Here is a 15,799-nt window from a genome sequence, read left to right as displayed (position 1 = left end):
ACAAGGTGTGAGCGTGTGAACGAGTTGAAATGCGTGTCTCACGCCCAATGCGTGAGACTTGAGAGCCCCTGATCTTAGGGGACATTAAACACCAAAGCAGCGTCTTTGCTCGAGCTCCTGGTCACAAGGAGCACAAATGAAATATGGTAGTTCACAATGAGTGCATTGCTGGACCCGACAGGACATGCAACATGATCCACTTGCATTGAGCCAAAGACTGTCATCAGGCTAATTGTTGCACAGTTTTTTCCCCCTACTGTTGAAACCTGGGGATAAAAATGTGTCTTATTTGAGAATAAAACAACATTACAAATTGCATTTCAAGTATTTCAAATACACAAATACAAGCTCTTAAAACATTTTGTTACAGATTAGATCTTTTTTTTTCTCTCTCCAGCAAAATGCAAATTGCGAAATACTCAAAAGTAATTAACTAGTATTTTAAATACATTTCATTGAAATACTGCCCATCTCTGGTGTGTGTGTGTGTGGGGGGGGTGGGGTGGGGGGGTGCACTTTCTGAAACATTGGCCAATGCCAGTATCGGGTTTCAATGCATCTTTCTCAGTATTTTAATTAAGGAGCTTTTAAAAGTCAGTCTCTCTCTCTCTCTCACAGAGTTTGTGCTGGTTGGTTGCATTGCTGTGTGAGCCGTTGATGCCGCTTGACTTGGCATTTCACTTATTCAGCTCATGTGTGTGATAGAGCGACAGTATATTTGATAGCTATGGTTGACTCATTTGACTGTGGTCCACGTGTGTGTTTGTGTGCGAGAGAGAGAGGGAGAGACCAGCAAGCCAATTGTGAAATTGAGTGGGTCTTTTCTTGCAGAACCTGCGTGTGCGGACAGTGAAAGGCACTGGGATGGCCCTGTCCTTCGGCAAGCTGCCGGGCTCACTGTGCTCCAAATACATGCTGGTGGATGGAGAAAAAGTCATGTTTGGGTCCTACAGGTGAGTGTATGTCATCGAGCGTGCTTCACCCGTTGCTACACACTCCAGGGTTCAGGGTTGAGGTATTCTTCAGCGCCCCAACTAAGCTCGCGTCACTCTTCAGATCCAGAACAGTGCAGCAGTATCTGCTTTCCTTGTGGTGGAATAAGTCTCGAGTACTGTGCAGGGTTTTGAAAATAAGTACACTTTCCATTTTCAAAAATACCAATGGATATTTTTGTCCTGATCAGGAAAAATATCATCCGAGTAGAGTATTCGTATGATTTCCAACCAGCGCACATGCCAAAGTCGTAAGTTAGTTTGCTCCATTGCATTAAAGTGAATTTTGTGTTGAATCAGTTTGTGTACTTGTTATGTTAGGGCTGATCAACAATTGAAGATTATTAGGCCTCTCTCAATGATATTTCAGTTGTATCAGGATCAAATTCGGACATTGTCATCGTGATTCACAATTTTGTTGTCCAAGTTAATGGTCAGAATCTTATTTCATGAAATTTCTCACAAAATGAGGTCTGAAATACTTGACGGAGTGTCATTTGAAAACAATTTTTGGTTTGATATTATACTTTACATTACCAAACTGTTCCACATGATGAACCTCAGTTGGATTCTTAAACATGGTATTTTTGCATATGCAGATATTGTGTGATATGTATATATATATATATATATATATATATATATATATATGTATGGTGGTATGGTGGCGCAGTGGTTAGCGCGGTCGCCTCACAGTAAGAAGGTCCTGGGTTTGAGCCCCGGGGTAGTCCAACCTTGGGGGTCGTCCTGTGTGGAGTTTGCATGTTCACCCCGTGTCTGCGGGTGCTCCAGTTTCCTCCCACAGTCCAAAGACATGTAAGTCAGGTGAATCGGCCGTACTAGTCTGATAGTCTGGCGGCCTGTCCAGGGTGTCTCTCCGCCTGCTGCCCAATCACTGCTGGGATAGGCTCCTGCGACCCTGAGAGCAGGATAAGTGGTTTAGAAAATGGATGAATGAATATATATATATATATATATATATATATATATATATATATCTACACACATATCTATTGTTGCTTCCAAGCGACAGGCAAACAAGCCGAGGGCCTAGGTTCAACGAAGGCTAGAGTGAACTTTTTCAAGCCAAGACTTCGTCCAGCAAGGACTGCTCTTTTTAGATCCGGTCATTCATCTGTATTTTGTGTACCTAGTATAGACTATGTGTTTCCTTCGCATTCCTGTCCTTTCCTCTTCCCGGGGCTGGCATAGACATTGGGTCACTCCTAGGCACTGCGACCCTACCAATCTCATCTATCCCACTCTCTCTACTCACGTTGAGCAAGTGGTGATGGGAGGGCTCTGGAATTGCCAGTCTGCAGTGCTGAAAGCTGAGTTTATCTCAGGCTACGCATCCTTGCTCTCCCTCAACTTTCTTGCTCTAACTGAGACCTGCGTCATGCCAGAAAACCTTCATTCCAGGGAGCTAAATGTGGAATAAAATCTATAAGATCTATAAGTAATTAATGATATTGATAGGCTCAATAACTTTCAAAAACACAATAAGAAACTTGATAATCACAATAAAACGATCAGAAAAAGCAGTTGTTGACAAGGGGCAGAAGAGAGCAGTAGTGATAGGTGTAGCAACCCCAGCTGACAGCAAAATCAGAATGAAGGAGCACGAAAAGACAGAGAAGTACCACAGGCTGAAGGAAGAACTGGAATGGACCTGGAAGCTTAAGAATCAGAATCAGAATCATGTTTATTGGCCATGTAGGTTTGCACATACATGGAATTTGACTCCAGTTTGGTGGCTTTCTCAGTAACAACACTACAACACAACAATCTTCAGATATATACACAAGGATTGATTTATATAGGCGAAATAAAAGGTGATAAAGTGCAATGGTGCAGAGAATATATCAGAGATGCTGCTATAGATGTGAGCAGGTTACTTACATACATGACTGAGGTAGATGGACATGACAGAGCGTACCAGTATACGTACAATGTACAGTACAGTTTATACAAAATGGTTGGATTTATTGACGGTGTTAAGCGATCATTTGAATGACAGCCCACGGAAAGAAACTGCTTTTATATCTGGTTGTTTTGGGGTACAGTGCTCTGTAGCGCCTACTAGAGGGGACGAGTTGTGACAGGTTGTGACCAGGGTGCTATGGGTCTGCAGTGATGTTCCTGAGTCTGGAGGCATATAAGTCCTGAATGGAGGGCAGGTTGGCATCAATGATTTTCTCTGGAGACCTAACTGTCCATTGTAGTCTGTCCCTGTCCTGTTTGGTGGCCGATCCAAACCAGAAAGTGATGGATGTGCAGACGGCAGATTGGATTATTGCAATGTAGAACTGAATCAGCAGTTCCTGAGTCAGGTTGAACTTCTTGAGCTGGCAGAGAAAGTACATCCTCTGCTGTGCCTTTTTGATGATTGTGCCTCTGTTGGATGCCCACCTTAGGCCCTGCGAGATTGTGGAACCCAGAAATCTGTAGGTTTTCACCATAGGCAACGTGCTGTCGAGTATGGTGGGAGGAGGGCAGCGTTGGGGGGGGGGGGGGGCTCCTCCCGAAGTCCACTGTAGTCTCCTCTGTTTTCAGCATGTTCAGCTTCAGGTTGTTATGGCCGCACCAGAGGGCCAGCTGATCATCCTCCCATCTATATGCAGACTCATCACCATCCCAGATAAGGCCAACGGTGGTTGTGTCATCCGCAAACTTCAGGAGTTTAACAGATGGGTCACCTGAAGTGCAGTCATTTGTGTAGAGGAAGAAGAGTAGAGGGGAGAACACACATCCCTGGGGGGCACCAGTGCTGATTGTCCAGGTGCTGGATGTGATTCCCCCCCAGCCTCACCAGCTGCCTCCTGTCTGTCAGTAAGTTTTTAATCTACTGGAAGATGGGGTCTGGGACAGTGAGCCAGATGATTTTAGAGTAGAGGAAATCTAGGGCAATGGTGTTGAACACTGAGCTGAAGTGCACAAACAGGACCCTTGTGTATGTCCCTGGGGAGTCGAGGTGTTGGAAGATGTAGTGCAATCCCATGTCGACTGCATCCTCCACTGACCTGTGTGCTCGGTAGGCAAGCTGCAGGGGGTTGAGCAGGAGGCCTGTGATTTCCTTCAGGTGGGCCAACGCCAGTCTCTCGAAGGATTTCATGACCACAGACGTTAGGGCAATGGGCCTGTAGTCATTTAACTCTGTGATATGGGGTGTCTTGGGGACCGGGATGATAGTGGGGCTCTTGAAGCAGGAAGGGGCTTCACACCGCTCCAGTGATCTGTTGAGAATCAGTGTGAAAATGGGGGCCAGCTGGTCAGCACAGACCTTCAGACCGGAGGGTGACACGCCATCCGGGTCAGGTGCCTTCCTGGTCTTCTGTCTCTGGAAGAGCTGGCGCACCTCCTCAACACAGATCCTGAGTGTGGGTGGGGGTTCAGTGGGGAGGGGGGGAGTGGCTGGCAGAGAGTGCAGTTGGTTGTGTGTAGTGGTCAGAGAGGGTGCGGGGTGTGAACATTTGTTTTTCAAACCTGCAATAAAACCCATTTAGGTCATCAGCCAGTTGATGATTCCCTGCAGTGTGGGGGGGGGGGGGGGGGGATGGTCGCCTGTAGTTGGTAATGCCTCTCATACCACTACAGACTGTTGCTGGGTTGTTGGCAGTAAGCCTGTTTTTCATCTTTTCAGAGTAGCACCTTTTTGCCACCCTGATCTCCTTTGTGAGTACATTTCTGGCTTTGTTATACCGTATCCTATCCACTCCTGTAGGCTTCCCCTTTGGCCCGACGAAGCTGCCTGAGTTTAAACCTGGGCTTATTGTTGTTAAAGGAACAGAAGGTCTTGGGGGGCGCACACATGTCCTCACAAAAGCTTATGTAAGATGACACAGTGTCCATTGGTTCATCCGGGTCTGTAGATGCAGCCTCAAAAACCCTCCAGTCAGTGCAGTCGAGGCAGGCCTGGAGCTCCAGTTTTGACTCATTGGTCCATTTCTTCACAGGTTTAACCACAGGTTTTGCAGATTTTAATTTCTGCCTGTAGGTTGGGATAAGAGGAATCAGACAGTGATCAGAGAGGCCCAGGGCTGCATGGGGGACAGAGTGATAGGCGCCCTTTAATATTGTGTAGCAATAATCCAGAGTGTTTTTGTCTCTGGTGGGACATTTACCATGCTGTCCGTATTCTGGCAGTTCATGGCTGAGGTTTGTTCTGTTAAAATCCCCCAAGGATAATGAGTAGGGAGTCTGGATGTTTGTGCTCCATGTTTGTAATATGATCAGCCAGGTGTTTTAATGCCTCTTCAGCCCAGGCTTGATCACATACAGCAGAGGAGAGCTTTTAAGCCTCGGAATGTCCACTCTCTGGCCAACAAAATGGATGAACTGCTACTCATAAACAGAAAAAACTCGGACTTTTCCAGATCTGCCCCCCTGTGTCCCACTGAAACCTGGCTTAGTGAGCATATCATGGTCAGTACATTTCATCTGCCACAGTTCCAACTCCTCTGGGCAGACCGCGATACGGAGCTATCGGGGGGGGAGGGGGAATAGGGTGGCGGCGGATGTCACAGCATTGAAGAAATCATGCAGCCCTCACTTAGCGACCTTCTTCGTTGACTGTGAACCATTCTGTTCACCGCAGGAATTTTCATCATGTATTCTGGTCGGTGTCTATATCCTTCTAAGTCCTACTGAATAACTGAAGGAAACTGCAGGTGAATGTGTGTCTTAGTTAATATGCTGTTGGCGTTAACTGTGTGTATGTGGACTGTGAATCCTGTTGACGTACACGTGAATCTAGTTATTGTGCTGTTGGCTGCAAGTCAGTGTACCTGTCCTGCTGGGTGGGTGGGGGTGGGGGGGGGTCTTTTACATGTCCGTGCCCAGGGGCCCATTGTCTCATAATCCGCCTCTGCACCTAATAATTTACACCATACATGTTCCAGAATCATTTCACAAAACTGTTGATGAATTATAAAAACCGTAGTGATTAAAACCGAGTATCAGGTTTTGGGCAGTAAAGCGCTGAATGCCTCGCTGTAAGCACAGATTGTCAACGTCATTGTACGGTTCTGCCCTTATGCTCAGAAATGAGACATGCCATCTACTATGCAAAATGTTCACGTGCCTTAAAACTGCAGACGCTGGAAAATAAAAGGAAAAGTAGGTTTTCTGTTGTTCCTTTTAATGTGATGGAGCCTAAACATAGGCCATGGAGAGCCGGTCATGGAGTACGCAGGTTTTCGTTTGAGCCAGATGCTAGCTGAATGTGTGGTAACCAGGAAACATCAGTCGGTGTCGTGTTTGGTGCGAATAAAAACCTGTTCGTGCATAGTGAGATATCCGCGCTTTGTTTTTATAGGTTATTTTTCAGGCATTTTCCGCCTTATTAAATAGTACTGTGAGGGGTGACAGGAAATGTGGCGGGTGGGTTGATGTTTGAGCGCCGGTCTTCGAACATTGTCTCCGGTTTTAGTCGTAACTACTTACTTTCCCACCTCTGGGCAAATTATACATCAAAACCATCGGACCTTTCCGGGCCGAGCAATCTGAGGCACTGTTATCAGTGAGAACTGTGTGGTCATGTTGACGTGTGTTTGTGTTTAGCCTTAAAGCTGAAACCCATGATTTCCTCGATCCGTCCCTCCCTCTTGCAATGGGAACTACAAACAAGGTGTAGCAGCCATTTTTGCTCATGTCCCATCAGCTCAGCAGTGAACAGTTCCCACCTTTGTAAAAAAAAAAAAAAAATACATCCTTGGACCAAAGCTAACAGTAGCAGTCTAATCTAGTAAAAGTCCCGTCACCATCATGTTTCGGTCCTTTTTCTGTTCAAATAGGAAGTTGTTTGCTGCACCAGTGTTTGTTCTGCCTGGTCGTAAATGTCAACAGTGGTATATAGAGAGTAACTCTAACCGTGGTAAAGATGACACCCAGATAGCATCTGGGTGTGGGCCACTTCAGGCAATGATGCAGCACTGCTGGCCTTCTTCTGGCCCTGACGAAACGGATGTGAGCCTGAAGTGGCCCACATTTATAACACCAAATATGGCCCAAATATGCCAAATCAAATGTGGGCCTTTTTTGGCAAAGATGCGGTGCTCTGGGCAACATGTAATCTGGATGTGACCCTGAAGTGGCCCGTGTGGTAAATGATGAATATGGCCCAAATATCGCAAAACAAATATGGGCCACCTTTGGCAAATATGTGGCACATGCGGCATTGCTATGGCTTGGTTCTGGCCCAGATCTGGCAAACAGAAGCGGGACCACCCAAATTCCATCATTCCACGCGGTATGTGGGCCGGATGAAGTGTCGGGTGTGGGACGGGTCCGGGCCACTGCAGTCTTGCTATCTGGGTTATGTAACCTGACTCCATGGTCCAGATGGATAAAATAAGGAGTTATTAATAGAAGAAACTCCTGGATTGGAGCTTTAAAGACCCTACTAGTGCTAATGGCCCCAAAACTCAAGCTGTAAACTGATCACCTTTTTTGTTTTGCTTCTTTTTTTCCCCCTCAGCTTCACCTGGACATCTTCACGTATAGACAGGAACACGATCACGGTGATGTCGGGACAAATTGTGGACTTCTTTGACACCGACTTCAGGGAGATGTACGCCACATCTGAACAAGTGGACCTCTACAAGGAGTTCAACATCACCAAGCCCCCTATGCCGGCACCGGTCATGAAGCCGGTGGAGCAAATACAGCCCCTATCTGTCTCCACCTCCCGCTTCCAGGTATCTGTTGGGGAATTTAGACAGCCTGACCTGAAGGTGCCTGCGCATAAATATCACAATCCCAAATACTCTTTGGTGGTGGGGAACAGTCTGGCCCGCACGTGTTCCTTACAGGAACTGTCCACCCAGAGAGACTTGCCAGCTGGCGGACTCCCACAGACGAATGGCTTGCAGAAAAAGTTACCCAATGCCAGCGGGGGCAGTAGTGAGAAGCTTGACAGGGTCTCTCCGCAGTCACCCAGTTCACCCGTGGAGGAAGGGGAAGGGAAAGGGGGGGTGAAGAAGCAGCAGCACAGCCCCGGAGATAAAAAACAACGCACCTCCTTCAGGCTTTTCCAGAAGGCCAAAGGAATCAACCGTAGCCCAGAGACTATAGAGGAGGGCACGGTCACGCCACAGAACCCGTCCCCGAGCCGCAAAACCTCAGAGGCCGATGGTGCTGAGACCGGTGAGTTGGAGGACCGGTTTGAAATAATAGAGAAACCGTCTTTGGTGAAATCCAAGATCAAGAAACCCACGAAGCTTGGGCCAAGAAGTATGTCTCTGCAGACCATCAACACAGGAGATGCAGAGGGTATGTGCAGAAAAACACAAATCATATCCCATATCTTTACACCTGTCTAGCGATTGCCAGTTTTTGCCATCGTGCGTATCGGTTATACGTAGTATTGTTTTACTCGGTTTCATTGTGGAGATTTTGGACACATGACCTCCGCCGGACTCGGCTTTTAAACATATTTTGGGGCCACAAAATGTAAATGTCGGACACATTTCAGCAAGTCCAGTGTAACCCGATTACCGTTGTAGTAGAGAATTACATTATTATTATTATGTTATTATATAATAGAATTATAGAATTATTCTATTATATAATAATAGAATTATATGTAACAGAGAAATATTAAGCCATTGCAGCTGAGTTACTATATGAATCTTATACAATAGCTTATATAAGGTTGATCCACTCACACTATGAAGAAAATTGCTTTTGGCTGTGGTCATTCCTGCAAGTTGAACAAGGAAGCAGCCCAGCAATGTGATGGACCATTGTTGATCATGTTGGAAATTTCGAGTAATAACGTTTGTTTTCCCTTCAAACATGTTTTAGGGGCGTCCGGGTGGTGTAGCGGTCTATTCCGTTGCCTACCAACCTGGGGATCCCGGTTCGAATCCCCATGTTACCTCCGGCTTAGTCGGGCGTCCCTACAGACACAATTGGCCGTGTCTGTGGGTGGGAAGCCAGTTATGGGTATGTGTCCTGGTCGCTGCACTAGCGCCTCCTCTGGTCGGTCGGGGCACCTGTTCGGGGGGGGAGGGGGACCTGGGGGGAATAGCGTGATCCTCCCACGCGCTACGTCCCCCTGGTGAAACTCCTCCCTGTCAGGTGAAAAGAAGCGGCTGGTGACTCAACATGTATGGGAGGAGGCATGTGGTAGTCTGCAGCCCTCCCCGGATCAGCAGAGGGGGCGGAGCAGCGACCGGGACGGCTCGGAAGAGTGGGGTAATTGGCCAAGTACAACTGGGAAGGGGGGGGGGCATGTTTTAGGCAAGTTGTTGGTTAAATTAGATTTGTTGAATCATGTCTGACGCTTGTTTTCCATGGTCCCCAAAAAGGCTGCTTGTAGAACCGTGTCCAGCGGGACTGCCAGGTCCAAAATCTCCAAAACGAAGTAAAACACCGTCATGATCAATGTGCATGATGGCAAAGACTACAAAAATCACACCCAAGTGATAAAAATACAACAAAAAAACAAAAAGGGATTAACCTCTAATTACCCTGCCTTGTTTAGAGGAACATTTATCAGTTCATCCATCTGTTCTTCTTCTTTGTTTTCTCTGCCAACAGGATTCAAAGGCCGCAAGCGTCATCAAAAGAAGAACTGCATTCAGTCCTGAGCCACAGACGGCTACAGATAGTAAGCAACCTTTAGGAGCTCGATGAAACCTGCAGCACCGACATGGCCGCTGCGTCACCCTACAACTTCTACGTCACTTAATGTTGGCGAACTCAGCAGTGTGCAGGCCGGCAGCCATCCTCACGGTGTTGACCTGTCACACCCCAGTCGACCAGAACTTTTTCCGTTATAGTCCACACAGTGCCTTATGGGATCGACCACGACTAAGCTTGTATTGCTTATTTATCTTTTTTTTGTTGATTTCCCCCCCCCCCTTTTTCTCCCCAGTTGTACCCCCACTCTTCCGTACCCCACTCTTCCGAGCCGTCCCGGTCGCTGCTCCGCCCCCTCTGCCGATCCGGGGAGGGCTGCAGACCACCACATGCCTCCTCCCATACATGTGGAGTCACCAGCCGCTTCTTTTCACCTGACGGTGAGGAGTTTCACCAGGGGGACGTAGCACGTGGGAGGATCACGCTACTCCCCCCAGTTCCCTCTCCTCCCTGAACAGGCACCCCGGCTAACCAGAGGAGGCGCTAGTGCAGCGACCAGGACACACACCCACATCCGGCTGCCCAGCTGAAGACACGGCCAATTGTGTCTGTAGGGACGCCCGACCAAGCCGGAGGTAGCACACCGGATTCGAACCGGCGATCCCCGTGTCGGTAGGCAACTGAATAGACCACTATGCTACCCGGACGCCCTTGTTTTGCTTTTTCAACCAGAGCTGAAATAATAGCCCACAACAACCCACGAGGAAATGTCTTCCACGCGTCCCGATGTCACACCTATCCGACCACGCGGCATCTGTCACAATGAGCCGTCGTTAAAATGAATTTCCCCGTTCGAGAAAAGACTCGTGTGGCGTCCCAACTACAGCCGTGAAAGAAAACACTATCTTGTTTTGTGTGGCTGCACCTACGAAAGAGGTGTAAACCACCTACCCAGGTCGGTGGTTTACATCGTGCCTTGATGTCATCCAGGTTCCTATGGGGAAAGGAAAAGTGATGAGCGGTCCCCTCGCTAAGGAGGATCCCGTTACCGGGGCCTGCTCCGGCAGGTGGACGGACGGAGCATTCGTCAGGGCTTGTCGTGTAGCTGATGAATAATTCACGCCGTGTTCAGAAGCCAGCCGCTGGTACTGTCAGTGTAATGGACTGCAGCCCCTTTCCGGCTGCTTTGTATCTCCAAAGTGAACGTGTCCCTTCTTGTCCTCTGTAGCGCCCCCCGTTTCCCTCACGGTAACAGCGTGAGGACATTTTGTATTTTGCACTTAAGTGTTTTTTTTTTTTTGGTACTTTTTCTTCTGTCGTTGAAACTTCAGAATGCGAAGCAAACGGTGTTGAAATGAAAATGTGAAGCCTTGAGCAGAGGTGGAAAAACCCCGGTCCAGAAAGTAAAAACCCTAACCGTGTCTTTACTCCACCCATGTACTAAACCATCGGATTGCACTGACTGGTTTCCCAAATTAGCTGGTTTAATACGTGGATGGAGTAAAGACACGGTTAGGGTTTTTACTTTCTGGACCGGGTTTTTCCACCTCTGGCCTCGAGTACAACTCAAGGCCGCAAGTAATGTAAACTTGATTTTGGAAATGGAATAAAACGGAAGAGTTAAACGATCGGTGCAGTTTGATTGGTTGTTCGATCCTCTTCCAGCTAAAAACGGCACATCATCTGCATAAAACATGAATACACTGTAGCGGGTTCGGGGCGGGGCAGGGGGGCAGCCGGGAACCGCCGCAGCCGGGAAGCGAACTTGAATCTCCCGCGCCACGGGCGACTTCGTTAACCGCTCGACTAAAGGGTTCGACCCGTTAGCCAAGGGCTGGCGAGTCCACTCATCTGTGGTCGTTGCAGCATTTTCCGTTTAGCCGTCGTCTCGCCAGAAAATTATGGTTTGAAGTTTTCTAGTCACGTACATTTAACAGTGCACCATACACTCCATCTATATCTTTCACAAACGAGCCGACGTTAAAGGGCCTCCCTGGTTTTCCAACAGGGGTGTGGGAGAACTCAGTCTTGCAAAAAGCAAAGCAATTTGCCCCCTTGATCTCTACCGACTCTGAAGAAGCGGTAAATAAAGAGAAAACTACAGATAAAAAAACAGACGTTCACACACCAGGGCATCGCAACGTCTTACACATCACGCTAAATAAGAACAAGTTGTCTCAGGACTCTTGCTAGCATACAAGAAGCTTTGTAATCTTCTATAAAATTGGATTTGTGTGACTCTCTCTCTCTCTCTCTCAATTCAATTCAATTCAATTCAAAGGGCTTTATTGGCATGAAAGTTTTACAACAATGTTGCCAAAGCATCAAAAATACAGTTTGAACGGTACACAATAACACTAATAATGAACATCAACACAAAATTGTAACGATCAATAAAGAAATGATAAAACAGCCATAACAAGAGAGAAACGGAAGTAGATCAGAAGGTGGAGCATGGGTGGTGAGGAGACTACAGCCGTCATGTGTTGTGCTGCTTGTCTCTCAGGCTGTGACATGACCTGCCATGTCTCGCTGCAGCTATGAGCTGACACTGTGCTCCCCAAGTACATGCTGCACTTTGGTCTGGTCAGAGAGTGTGTCCAAGTCATTTTGGTCTGGTCAGAGAGTGTGTCCAAGTCATGGTGGTCTGGTCAGAGAGTGTGTCCAAGTCATTTTGGTCTGGTCAGAGTGTGTCCAAGTCATTTTGGTCTGGTCAGAGAGTGTGTCCAAGTCATGTTGGTCTGGTCAGAGAGTGTGTCCAAGTCATGTTGGTCTGGTCAGAGAGTGTGTCCAAGTCATGTTGGTCTGGTCAGAGAGTGTGTCCAAGTCATTTTGGTCTGGTCAGAGAGTGTGTCCAAGTCATGGTGGTCTGGTCAGAGAGTGTGTCCAAGTCATGGTGGTCTGGTCAGAGAGTGTGTCCAAGTCATTTTGGTCTGGTCAGAGAGTATGTCCAAGTCTTGGAATTTACATTTAATTTTTGTGAAGAATTGGGTTCTTAAGTCTTCGTATGTGCTACATTGTAGCAGGAAGTGTTGCTCTGTCTCCACCTGTCTCTCTCTGGACAGAGCTGACACAGCCTGTCTTCTCTGGGCAGCAGGTCTGCCTGTGTCGGCCAGTCACTATGGCCAAGCTGTGATCACTGAGTCTGTACATAGTCAATGTCTTTCTCAGTTTCTGGTCGGTCACGGTGGTCAGTAGTCTGCCATCGTGTACCATCTGTTTAGAGCCACATAACATTGAAGTTTGCTTTGAATTTTTGTGATGGATGTCCAGTGGTTAATGTAATTTTCTTTTTCTTTAGCTATAATTTGGTTGGGCCAGATTGTGTGAGGGCTGTCCTGATGCCTCGTGCTGTTGGCTGAGCTGAGCCTCAGGACCAGCTGGCTGAGGGTACTCCTCTCTTTGTTCTCCTCTTGGTAATTGAGAGCTTTGCAGTGGTAGAAGTTGGGATCACTTGCTTTTAGGTGTTGGTAGAATTTGATTGCTCTTTTTTGCATCGTTATTAACAGGGCAAACTGGCCTAGTTCTGATCGGCATCCATTGTTGGGCGTGTTCCTGTTTACTCTGAGAATGCTAATCTCAGCGTGCAGGGTTTCGATCGGGTGTTTGTCCCATTTTTCAAAGTCTTGATTTACAAGAGGACCCCACACTTCACTACCATATAGTAACATTGGTTCAATTATGGATTTGAATATTTTGAGCCATGTTCTAACAGGTATGTCTATGTTTGAAGACTTTTTATAGTATAGAAAGCCCTTCTTCCCTTGTCTCTGACATCATTAATAGTGAGATTGAAATTTCCTGTAGAGGTAATTATTAGCCCCAAATATTTGTAGCTGTATGTGCGTTCTATGTCAGTGGAGCCTAGTAAGAACCTAGATGGGTTTCACTGACACCTGGGTCATTTCTGGAAGACCATAATTCTAGTGTTTTTTTCCAGATTAACTGTCAGAGCCCAGGTCTGACAGAGGTTTGGCAGATGATCCAGTTGCTGTTGTAATGCCTCCTTAGGTGGAGCTAATAATATTGGTTCATCTGCAAAAAGTAGGCATTTAACTTCTGTGTCAGAGAGGGTGAGACCAGGGATATCTGATTGTTCTAGGGATTTTGCCAGTTCATCAATATAAATGTTAAACAGGGTGGGGCTGAGACTGCAGCCCTGTTTCACACCCCTTACTTTGGGGGGAAAAATCTGTTTCCATATTGGCAATTTTCACAGCGCATTTATTATTTGTATACATTGTTTTGATTGTGTCATATGTTTCCCCCCTACACCTTTTTCAATTAATTTCAGAAACAGACCGTTGTGCCAAATTGAGTCAAATGCTTTTTTGAAATCTACAAAGCAAGAGAAAAATTTGTTCTTGTTTTGATGGACATGTTTATTAACGAGGGTGTGGAGGGTATAGATATGGTCTCTAGTTCGATGTTGTGATGTAAAACCGATTTGTCTGTTGCTCAGGACATTATGTTCACTGGGGAAGTCTTGCAGTCGGCTGTTTAGGATGCTGCAGAAGAACTTCCCCAGGTTGCTACTGAAACAAATGCCTCGGTAATTGTTTGGGTCAAATTTATTTCCATTTTTAAAGGTTGGTGTGACAATTCCCTTGCTCCAGATGCCAGGGAAATGTCCAGTGCTCAGAACGAGGTTGAATGATTTTAATATGGCAATGTTAAACTTATGGTTGCTAAATTTCAGCATTAAAATACCCTCAGGACCACTGGCCTTCCTTGGTTGTAGGGCCTGGAACCTAGCCTGTAGCTCTTCTTCGGTAATTTGGTAGTCTAAATGGTTTTGATTGTCTTTAATGGCTGATCCTAGGGTTTGTAGCTTGTTGAGGAGATCATTTTGGGCCGAATTCAGTGTAATAGTACTATACAGGTTTTCAAAGTTTTTTTTCCACGTTTCACCATTTTGAATAGCCAATTCTTCCTCGTGTGGTTTGCTGAAAGAGTGCCAATTTTTTCCAGAAATTATTTGAGTCAATGGACTCTTCAATTGCGATAAGTTGTTGTTGTGCATGCTGTTCCCTTTTAGTTCTGAGTGTTCTTCTGTATAATTTCAGTGTTTCCCAATATTGACAGCGGAGCTCAGGGTTGGCAGGTTGTCTGTGTTTTTGATTTGATAAAGTTCTGAGTGTTCTTCTCAGATGCCTGCAGTCTGCGTCGTACCACTTTTCATTGGCTGACTTCTTTGATCGGAGATGCTGAAGCTTTTTCAGATTGGATAAATCTGCCGCATTGTCAGATATGTTGTTGATATCTTGTACAGCCTGATTCAGGCCGTTGTTGTGGGGATATGATGTGGAAAGAAAATGGTCTAATTGGGATTGAATTATTTGACGTGCAATTACTTTCTGGTAGTCATCCTTGCTATTGTTGGTCCATCTATAAGGTTGTTTTGTATAGTTCAGTTTATTGGGTTCTGCTGCATGAGGGTCTGTTACCATCTTTCTAATGTATAGAGTAATTTGACTATGATCAGATAAGGGTGTTTGGGGGCTGACTGTGAATGCTCTCAGACAGAAGGGGTCTAGGTCTGTGATATTGTAATCTACTGTGCTTTTGCCAAGAAGAGAGTTGTGTGTGTGGTGATCAAAAGGGTCCCCAAAAGTTGTTCCTGTGGGGATATGAGGGGAGGGAAGTGCTGACTTGGCCAGTTATAGGTTTGTCTCTCTGTGGGTTGATAGTCTGATTCTAGACCTGTCCTGGCATTAAGGTCTCCACAGATCAGTACACTTCCCTGTGTCTGGTGGTGACTGATCTCGCCTTCAACAATTGAGAAACTATTTTCATTATAATAAGGAGATTCTGTTGGGGGGGGGGTATGCTGCACACAAGAATATGTCTTTATCTGTGGAGACAACCTCTCTTTTTATTTTGACCCAAATTGAAAATGTGCCTTTGTTAATTAATTCTATTGAGTGTACAAGATTTGCCTTGTAGCAAATGAGCATTCCTCCTGAGACTCTGCCCTGGGTCACTCCTTTCAGCTTGCTAGATGGGAACACTGTCTCTCTGTAGCCCACGGGACAACCAGGGGACATGTCTCCTCTACTCCAAGTCTCCTGTAAAATAAACACACCTGCAGCTCCTGACTCTCTGGTCAAGTCCGGGGTCCTGCTTCTAAGGCCAAAAGCAGGGGACCTCAGACCCTGGATGTTCCAACACGAAACAACAAACGATTTAGTTTTCCTTTTAGTGTGAAACTCAAAGTGACA

The 15,799-nt window shown here is 46.4% G+C and overlaps 1 protein-coding gene across 1 annotated transcript in view; it reads left to right on the top strand.

The window, feature by feature from the left end:
- Positions 1 to 9,586, top strand: part of fam83fa (family with sequence similarity 83 member Fa) — a 29,781-nt gene extending 20,195 nt beyond the window's left edge. The window contains exons 3-5 of the mRNA XM_056288705.1: positions 832 to 953; positions 7,471 to 8,264; positions 9,537 to 9,586. Coding sequence (XP_056144680.1) covers positions 832 to 953; positions 7,471 to 8,264; positions 9,537 to 9,586 — 966 coding nt within the window. The remainder of the gene's footprint in view (positions 1 to 831; positions 954 to 7,470; positions 8,265 to 9,536) is intronic.
- The last annotated feature ends 6,213 nt before the right edge of the window (positions 9,587 to 15,799 follow it).

This window comes from Lampris incognitus, chromosome 10, assembly GCF_029633865.1.
Source record: "Lampris incognitus isolate fLamInc1 chromosome 10, fLamInc1.hap2, whole genome shotgun sequence".
NCBI lineage: Eukaryota > Metazoa > Chordata > Actinopteri > Lampriformes > Lampridae > Lampris > Lampris incognitus.
The sequence above is the reverse complement of the archived record's forward strand: the minus strand, read 5'-3'. Positions and strand labels throughout refer to the sequence as shown.